Source organism: Eulemur rufifrons, chromosome 19 (genome assembly GCF_041146395.1).
Source record: "Eulemur rufifrons isolate Redbay chromosome 19, OSU_ERuf_1, whole genome shotgun sequence".
Classification (NCBI taxonomy): domain Eukaryota; kingdom Metazoa; phylum Chordata; class Mammalia; order Primates; family Lemuridae; genus Eulemur; species Eulemur rufifrons.
Genome location: NC_091001.1, coordinates 45,868,397 through 45,878,108, shown reverse-complemented (window position 1 = coordinate 45,878,108; position 9,712 = coordinate 45,868,397). Strand labels below are relative to the sequence as shown.

Below are 9,712 nucleotides of genomic sequence, written 5' to 3'. Positions count from 1 at the left end.
CTTAAAATCATACGTTATTCATGGTTTTTAAGGATATTGCATTGAAATAATGAGCCATTTAAGTTAAGGTGCTATCAATTGTATTGTGCTTTAAATCATTAAATTGTAACTCAGATCTGATTTTATCTAGAAAAGGCAATATTTGCTGGGCATGGTGGCTCCTGCCTGTAATCCCAGCTACTTGGAAGGCTGAAGTGGGAGGATCGCTGGAGGCCAGGAGTTTGACGCCAGCCTGGGCAACATAGTGAATCCCCATCTTTACAAAAAATAAATAAAAAAGAAAAAAAGAAAAGACTATCTTTCTGGACTATAGATAAAAACAAGAGGATGATAACATGGCCTGAAAGACAGTTATCAAGAAGTCCTTCAAAGTTTCTTATACTTTATAGGTTTATTCATTTTTCAACTTTTTATTTTGACAATTTTCAAACCTGCGAAAAGTTTGCAAGAATATCTTGATTCATCAATTGTTAACCTTTTCCTGTATAGTATTTGTTTTCTCTAGAAAGGTAGATAGATAGATGTAGGTACATGTTTACATATATGTACATGTATATATACACATATTAATATATAGGAACAATAGTCTCTCTCTCCATATATATATAGTTAGATATGGGTATATACATACTTTTCTTTTCTGAACTATTTGAGAATAAGTTGAATTTATTATGAGACTTTATCCCAAACACCTCAAAATGTATCTCCTAAGAATAACGACATTCTTCTATATTAACTCATCATCATCATCAAAGCCAAGACTTAACATTGGCACAGTACTATTGTCTAATGTGCAGTCCATATTCAAATATTCCCCAATTGTCCTAGTAATGGCTTTTACAATGGGCTCAGGTAAGGGCAATGTCTCTTTAGTCTCTTTTAATTGAGTACTGTCCCTTAAACTTCCTCTTTCATGACACTGGCTTTTTTAAAATTTATTTTTATTTTTTTTATTTTTTGGAGACAGAGTCTTGCTCTGTTGCCTGGGCTAGAGTACCGTGGCATCAGCCTAGCTCACAGCAACCTCAAACTCCTGGGCTCAAGCAATCCTCCTGTCTCAGCCCCTGAGTAGCTGGGACTACAGGCATGCGCCACAATGCCCAGCTAATTTTTCTATATATTTTTAGTTGTCCAGCTAATTTCTTTCTATTTTTAGTAGAGACGGGGTCTCACTCTTGCTCAGGCTGGTCTTGAACTCCTGACCTCGAGTGATCCACCCACCTCGGCCTCCCAGAGTGCTAGGATTACAGGCATGAGCCACTGCGCCTGGCCGACACTGACATTTTTTAAGAGTCCAGGACAGTCATTTTTCAGTGTCTCTCAGTTTGAATCTGCCTGACTGGTTTCCTCATTCAAGTGGGGCCACGTGTGAGAAGTTTACGGTGCTGCCATGAAAACTTGTAGAAATGGAATCTGGCCCTCTGAGGAGAGCAGGGCAGAGAGGATTCTTTAAGGAACTCTTGGCTGAGCTCAGGTCTGAACAATGAGTAGGAATTAAGTAAGCAATCTGGGCTGTTGAAAGCAGGACTATTCCAGGCCCAGGTGGAGAGAAAGAGTATGGTGGCTGAAGAAAATGACAAGCTGGGGAAGACGATGCCTTCAGTTATGGACACTTTGGGACTGAGTGCTCCCTTTGAGGAATCTAAGTGAAAAGCCACGTGGGCAGGTGGAAGCCTGAGGCAGAGGCCTGGGCTGGAGATAACCATCTGTGAGCTAATGATTTGTCTGACATTTGCTATGAATGAGATCACTGCACAGAGAACAAAAAGAGGCCTGGTGTAAGCCTTGAAAGAATACCACCATGTAACGGCTGGGTGGGACAAGGTGGAGGAATAGGCAGAGAGATGGGAAGAAACCTGCAGAGCATGTGTAAAGAAAGGCAAAGGAAGAAGAGTTTCACGAAATGAGAAGTGTGAAAGAAAAAATTATTTCGACACTTGTTAAAACAATAACAAAAACTCTATTCAGGATCATTGTCCCTGTGTCACCTCCCACTGCCCTACCAATGCGTACTGGGATCATATCCAAATTCCTTGTCTCAGGGTCTGTTTCTGCGGGAGCCCAAGCTAAAACAGTGCATCATGAACCAAGGATTATGATTCAAGCACATATGGCACATTAATAAAAACTGAACATATGCCAAGCCATAAAATCTCAACAAATTTCAAGATTAAATCATATAAAATGTTCCCAAACCAACTGCAATTAGGCAAGATAACTAGAAAAATCTCCTTATGTTTAGAAATGAAGAAATATGATTCTAACTTCTAAATAATCTGAGATCAGTGGAGAAATCAAAATAGAAAGCCATGCTTTGTGGGAAATTTAAGTGCATATATTAGAAAAGAAGAAAGGATGAACACCAGTGAACTAAACATTCATTTCAAAAAGGTAGAAAACAGAAAATTAAATCCAAAGAAAGAAGGAAATAAGTAGTTGAATTAAAAACAAATAAGCTAGGCATGGTGGTAGTACACACCTGTAGTCCCAGCTACTTGGGAGGCTGAAACAAGGTCACTTGAACCCAGGAAACCCAGGAGTTTAAGGCTACAGTGAGCTATGATTTCACCACTACACTTCAGCCTGGGTGACAGAGCGAGACCCTATCTCACAAAAAAAAAAAAAAAAAAAAAAAAAAGACTTGCCCTCAAAAACAAGTATGTAAAAAAATTAATAAAACTGATAACCCCCTGTCAAAATTGATCAAGAAAAAAAGAGTGTACAAATAACCAATGTCAGAAATAAAACAGGGGGCTGTCACTACAAAATATATAGACTTCACGATAATATGAGGATATTAACAAATTGATGGCAATTTGAAAATGTAGGTAATTTTTGTCTTGGTCCATTTTCTGTTGCTATAACAAAATACCATAGACTGACCCAGGCACAGTGCCATATTGCCTGTAGTCCCAGCTACTCGGGAGACTGAGGCAGGAGGATCACTTGAGGACAGGAGTTTGAGGCTGTGGTACACTATGATTGATTGTTCTTGTGAAGAGCAAAAATGGGATATCATAGATTAGGCAATTTATGTAAAAAAGAAATTTATTTATTACAGTTCTAGAGGCTGGGAAGTCCAAGAGCACGGCACCTGCACCTGATGCAGGGCTTCGTGCTGCCTCACAGCATGGCAGAGAGCATCACATGGCAAGAGGGCAAGAGTGTGCCAGCTCAGGCCTCAATTCCTCTTCTTATAAAGCTACCAGTTCCATCATGGGGGCCCCAACCTGATGACTTTGTCTAATCCTAATTACCTCTCAAAGGCCCCACCTCCAAATACCATCAACATATTAATTTGAGGACTATTTCCAATATACGAAACTTGGGGGATACATTCAAACTGTAGCAATGCGAGAAATCCCAAAAACCATACAATTTACCAAAACAGACACAAGAAGAAACAGAAACTATGAAGTTCTTGTAGTAGATTAAATATGGGCACAAATTTCTTGCAGCCAAATGCCATCAAAAAGTGAAGTCTCCCCACTCTTTTAACCTGGGCTGGACTCATGACTGCTTTTACTAATAGAATGTGGTAAAAAAAAAAATGATGTCTTTTTCTAAAACTTTTTCTTTTTTTTTGAGACAGGGTCTCACTCTGTTGTATGGGCTAGAGTGCAGTGGCATCAACATAGCTCACTGAAACCTCAAACTCCTGGGTTTAAGTGATCCTCCTGCCTCAGCCACCTGAGTAGTTGGGACTATAGGTACACGCCACCATACCCAATTAATTTTTTTATTTTTTGTAGAGATGAGATCTTGTTATGTTGCCCAGGGTGGTCTTGAACTCCTGGCCTCAAGCGATCCACCCACCTCGGACTCTCAAAGTGCTAGGATTACAGGTCTGAGTCACAGCATCCAGCCAAAGTGATGTCTTTATGGTTTCTATTTTCACTCTATTGGACCCCTAAGGGCCACCACATAAGGAAACTGGTCTAGCCTACTGGAAGAGAGGCCACATAGAGATGTTCTAAAATGTAATGTGAAAAAGCTGGGTGTTTTTAGTTCCAGCCACTTGAGTCTGAGGCTGAAGGATTGCTAGGGCCCAGGAGTTCAAGTCCAGCCTAGGCAATGTAGTGAGACCTCATCTGTTAAAATAAAAATAAAACGTAGTCTGGATCTCCATTTTGTCTGTTCTAATTAGGTTTCTTTCAGTTGTATGAAGCAGAATCCCACTCAAGCTTACTCAAGCAAGTGGACTGGGCTGAAATCATGCACAGAAATCTGAGGGCTTAATCCACAGCTCAAGGAAAGTAGAACTGTAAACAGAAAGCCACCAGGACCCAGGTAGCCCTTTAAGGGGCCACAGGAACTGATCACAATCTCTCTGCACTACCTGGGTTTCTTCCTGTTTTAGCCACATGGCATCTGGTGGCTCCTACAACCCTGCCTTTACAAGATTTCCACCCTGACTCCTAAGCCAATGGACAACTTCCTTTGTCTTGGAGATTAATCCCCAGGAGAGACTCCCATGGGTCAGGCTCATTTTTCTAAGCCAGAGCACAAGCCTTAGGTTTCAAATGGCAAGTTATTCCAATTCCAGAGGTTTGGAGTCACCTCCAGGGAGGAGAGACTTGTCTGAATGGTGAATCTGGGTGCAGGCCAAGGGCATGCGCAGCTCAGCACTCTGGGGTCTCTCTCCTGCATATCTGCCGGCCTGTTCTCTGCCCTGCCCCTACCGGAGAGTCTGAGATCCTGAGAAGAAACAAGCTGCAGCAGCCAGTGTTGTTACCTGCCCAGACCCACTCAGCATCTCCTGTGTGCTGAAGGCTGCTTTCCTGATCCCATTACCTGTTCAGGGCTCTCTTCTGATGGCGGAGAGAACATTCTGCCCAAACAGGGCAGGCCAGAAGTGCCTGACAGTCGATGCCCAGAACAGTCCTCAATGACCGATGACGAGTTGGTGGATAAACACAATTCCCTTGTCCCTATGTTCTATACAGGCTCCCAGAGGTCCCCAGTGGGACTGGGCCCCAATACACCTTTTATTGGTTGCCTTCCTCTCTCTGTCTCCCTTCTCCACTCCCCTACTAGTGTTTCTGGAATCAAATTCCAAATATACTATCTGCACTCAAAGTCTCAGGGTTGGCTTCTGGAGGACTGTAAACCAAGACAGAACAGAAATCCAGTGCATAGACTTCCACGCCACAGCCTTCCATGCACTTGTTTTCATCTGGATTGTCTATGCCTTCGTCTATTGCTCAACAGGTTCTGAATTCAGAGGGGAAAGAGGCATGTTATTTATTGCCCCCCAAGCCTCTAGAAAATGCAATAAAATCTGGAGAACGCTAGAGCGGAAAGGAGAAAAGGCCTGTCCGCCATGAGCATGCAGCAGGAGACAAGAATGGCTGTTCAGCAGAGTTAACAAGGGAAGAAGGGTCGTCCTAACTCTGGTGAACAGATGACCAGGGATTCTGCCCAGCCAACTCTCCAGGGCCCTCTCAGGTGCTGATGGCAGGAATCAAAGCCCAGTGTACACAGTCTTTATTTATTGAGAGTCCTGACATCCAGGAAAGCCAGGCCCATAGCCAGGGCCCTCAGGACTCCATCTGGCCACTCTGCAGAGCTGGCGTGTCAAGGAACCAGCCATTCATGTCCAGTTTTCCTGCAGCCAAAGGAGTCTTCAGGAGGCAGGAAGCGGCTGTGCCTGTGGAGAAAACAATCAACACTACTAGCACCTCTTCTGTGCCCAGCCTGGGACCTCTGATGGCGAGATCATGCAGACCCAGCAGAGGCCGGCCTAGCAGAGCCCACAGTCTGGAGGGAGAGGGTGTCAGGCAGTGACTTGGCCACATGCCTTGTGAACAAGTCAGCTGTGCTGAACTGTCACTGGCAGCAGGGAGGCCCCATTCTGCTGAGTTTACTAGGCACCTGCTGTGTGCCCAGCAGGCAAAAATCTCACTCTGGGGAGTTTGCAGTCAAGTAGGGAGAGACAGACAACAAATGAACAAAAATATGTCAACTTGTGAGAAATTCAGTGAAGAAAACTAAATCAGGGTAAAGAGCAGAGGCCTGTTGGAGCAGAAGGACATGCAGCACTTTAAACTGTCAACTACAAGAACACGGGACGTTCCAGCGAGGCGTTATATCATGTGAGATGGGCATGTTGTGTGAGATGGGCATGTCTGTGTGTTTGCTACTGTGTAGACTAGACAACAGAGGAGGCCCGAATCCCCCTGCCCCCAGCTAAGAAGGAAAAGCGGTAACTGGGATGCCAACACCAGGAAAGAGGAGGACAGTGGGGAGGAGCAGGGTGTTAGTTCCTCCGAGCGCACTGGATAGCCATGAGCAGATTTTAATGGGAAGAGTTGTGACCTAATTTCCATTTTTAAAAGCTCCTTTGGCTGGCAGGGACTGTCAGGGGAGGGGAGGCCACAGGGAGACAAGGGAGAGGCTGTTTGCTTGTTGAGGGAGAGAAGGAGCAAATGGCCCTAAGATGGGAGGATGGGGTCTTAACTGCTCAGATGCCCAAAAAACTTGAAAGAAAGAAATGTCCCCAACAGATGACTACGAAACTTAGTGTGGACAGTATGTATCGCTACTGAATGTTTCCTGAGGAGAATTAAATTCCTTCTGGCTGGTTTCTACTCTTGGGGTCTCAACCTTTCATATATCCCTGCCTTACAAAAAGAACCAACACCTGTAGGGCCTGGTTAGAAAAGCATCTCCCCAGTCTTTAGCCAAACGCTCTTCGGAAGCAGGCGATGGGAGGGAAGCAGTTACAAGGCAGTAGGATATGAGCCGTGATGGAGGGGCTCGGGGACCTTGGGGGCCCAGGGATGGGGACGGTGCATCAGAGAGGTTTTCTGAGAGAGGGGGGTGTCGTCCATGCTGGAATAGGAATTAGCCAGGAGATGGATTAGGAAGGGCAGTCAGGCAGAGGAAGCTGGACAAACGCAGCAGAGGCAGGCACTTGAGTAACTGCACGTTCACTGGGGCTGGAACATGGAGCTTGAGGTGGCAAGTGGGGAGAGGTGGGGCCAGAGGTCCGAGGGGCTGCAGGCTGTGCTGGTGTTGAGTCTTGGCCCAGTGGAAGTGAGCACCATGGAAAGTTTCTAAGTAGAAGCAGAACATGGTCAGCTTTCCTCTGAGATCACTCCGGGACCATCACGGAGAACAGAATGAAAGGCAGGATGGAGCACGGAGGCCCAGGAGAAGGCTGGTCCGGTGGTATGAGAGAGAAGCTGGGGCTGCAGGGACGAAGAGGGCCACAGAAGGTGCTCAAAGGGGCTGGGGAAAGATGCAACTTTCGCCTTTGGAGCTCACAGTCCAGTGGGGGAGGCAGTAAACATCTGAAAGAGTGGTTTTCACCTTTTGTTCATTATTGCTCCCCCAAGTAGTCTTTTCAGACTTTTGTTCTAATTGCTCCATCCATGAAATTTTAATATCACAGATATACTGTATATCTGTTTATGTACTGTATATACTAAAAAGAGTAACATATTTTGCCCATCCCACCCCACCCCCTCTCCCAGTATAGCTGAGGAGCAATGAGAAAGGGAGAGAGAGGGGAGGGGAGGAGGTGGATGAGGTCAGCCTGGGGAAGAACACAGAAAACCCAGCAAGGACCTGGGGCTTTGTTCTCAATGTTAATGGGAAGCCACTGGAAAGATTTAAAGCATAATGTGACTAGACTTCAATTCTTAAATGCTCACTCAGGCTACTGCATGCAGGCAAGAGAGATTTGGGGAGACCAGGGAGAAGGCTGAGGCAGATATCCTGGCGGTGGAAGCGGGTGGTTGGACTAAAGCAGGGGCTGTAGGGCGACAAGAGGTGATCATGTTCTGCATTCTGAATGCATAGTGAAGGTCTGTGTGGTAGTGGGGTGGGGCCAAGGATGACTCCAAGGTCTTTACCTGAACAACTAGAAGGATGAGGGGAATGTTACGAGAGAAAGAGATGGACTGGTGAGCTCCCCTTACCTCCATAGTCGTAGGAGAGCGTGGTGGCTGCACCTGTTCAGCGCACTGCAGGAAGCGGCGCACATGCTCCGCACAGTTGCCTACGGCTGCCTCATTCTGTCGAAGACACTGCTCGAAGGACTCAAAAGGCTCAGCACAGGCCTGGCGGATCTGGCGGATGATTGGGCTGTGGGGGTAGGGCAGTTCAGACCCTCGGAGACCCCCACTCCACTGCCCACCCCCCACACTGTCTGGTACTTGCCCACACTCACTGGGAGGATGTGCATCTAGCAATGCTCATCTTAAGGTGGTGACAGTCCCGCTGCCATGACTCAGGCTTGGCTGCCACACACTGGCCATACTGCTCCAGTTCCCGGCCGCAGTAGCGAGCAGTGACCTCCAGAGCGGCCTGCCTGTGAGACAGGGTTGGCTGAGGATAATTCCAGGCAGCATGCAAAAAAAGGAGCTGTCATCTGGGCCTTTGGTAGGACTAGGTGTCCTGGGCAGATCTGGGAGTCTGAGGGATCCTGAGATGGGGCCAAGGAGGTATAGAGGTGAGGCCTGGCCTTGAGGGTGGTGAAATAGGGTGGGAGCTTCTGGGGAAGGCAGTGAAGGGCCTAAAACAAGGTCTGATTATTCTAAGGTAGGATTTGGGGGTCCTAGAAGAAAAGTCTTAGAATCCAGGCATCCTCCAGTAGGCCTGGAGATAGATCATGCAGAGAAGGCTTATGGCCTTAGAAATAAGATCTAGAGTTCTAGGGAAAGAGCGTGGGAGCCCTAAATGAGTTTGGAGGTCTTAAAAGTGAGGTTTACAAGTCCAAGGTGGGGGGGGGTCTCAGGACCTGGGGAAGGGTCTCTTGGCCAGAGTCTTAGAGATGAAACCTGAGGCCCTGGGGTAGATTTGAGGGTCCTGGGATGGGACTCAGAGTCCTAGGGGCATGATCTGGAAGCCCTGGTGAGGTGGGGGCTCTGAAGCATATCTGGAGAGTCCCACAATTAAGCTCTTGGGGTTTGGGAGGGACAAGGTCTGGGGTCTTGGGCAGATCTAGAAAGTCCAAAAGGTAAGGTCCAAAAGGTAAGGTCTGGTGATCCAAGGGGAGGAACATGGGGCTCTAAGGAGGGGCATAGGAGACCTAGAGGTCCTTAGACAAGTCTGGAGTCCTAGGGTTGCCATGTGAAGGACTGGAACTGGGGTCCTGGGGGCGGAGCGTGGGTGAAAAGAGACTGGAGCTGGAAATTCTAAGATACCACGACGAAGGGGCGGAGCCCAAACGCTCAGAGGGCGGGGCTTGGACATGTCGAGGGATGGGGCTTGTGAGGGAAGACGCTGAATCGGGAGGGTCGGAATGGACCAGAGAGGCCGGTCCTGATTCCCGAGGTCCTAGGCTACGTCCATGTCACTGGTGAAGAAAAGGGAGCGGCGGCACATACGGGTAGAAGCTCTCGCTACTCACATCTCGAGACCGGTGCCGATGTGGGGTCAGGCAGGCAGGTGCGACCCGCCTTTTCCGGTATCAGGTTGTCGTGGCCGCGGCCAGCCCCGCCCTCCCTGCCTCGCTTCTTCCGGTCGCAGAGTGGACGAGCAGCCCCATTCGCTTTGGGCCCAACCCGTCATGGCGGCGCCCTGCCTGTCCTTCCGGCCCGGCCCGTCATGGCGGCGCCCTGCGGAGCCACTTCCGTCCTCAGCGGCCTAGTTGCTTTATCCCCTGCTATTTCTGGCTTGCCGTGGCTGCGCCTGCGGTTCAACGGAAGTAAGCAATCGGAGGGACCGCGGTGCCTGGACCCCAAAGGGAGTGCGGCGCTGAACT

The 9,712-nt window shown here is 47.7% G+C and overlaps 1 protein-coding gene across 2 annotated transcripts; it reads right to left on the bottom strand.

Moving 5' to 3' along the window:
• Nucleotides 1-5,373: 5,373 nt before the first annotated feature.
• On the bottom strand, nt 5,374-9,409 carry CHCHD5 (coiled-coil-helix-coiled-coil-helix domain containing 5). 2 transcript variants are annotated; one of them, XM_069494686.1, is made up of 4 exons: nt 9,359-9,378; nt 8,177-8,313; nt 7,926-8,091; nt 5,374-5,650 (listed from the first exon to the last, which is right to left on the bottom strand). In XM_069494686.1, exons 2-4 carry the CDS (start codon nt 8,203-8,205, stop codon nt 5,627-5,629), a joined length of 219 nt encoding a protein of 72 aa, XP_069350787.1. In that variant the 5' UTR covers nt 8,206-8,313; nt 9,359-9,378; the 3' UTR covers nt 5,374-5,626. The 2 variants fall into 2 exon arrangements, with proteins under 2 accessions (XP_069350787.1, XP_069350786.1); XM_069494685.1 differs by having other exon boundaries at nt 5,376-5,650; nt 8,177-8,317; nt 9,359-9,409.
• Between the last annotated feature and the right edge of the window lie 303 nt (nt 9,410-9,712).

Excerpts from the sequence above, each read along its gene's own strand:
- CHCHD5 (XM_069494685.1), bottom strand. Across the intron at positions 8,092-8,176 it reads GCTAGATGCACATCCTCCCA|CCCAATCATCCGCCAGATCC; the intron begins GTGAGTGTGGGC and ends CTACCCCCACAG. Across the intron at positions 5,651-7,925 it reads GCTCTCCTACGACTATGGAG|GCACAGCCGCTTCCTGCCTC; the intron begins GTAAGGGGAGCT and ends TTTTCTCCACAG.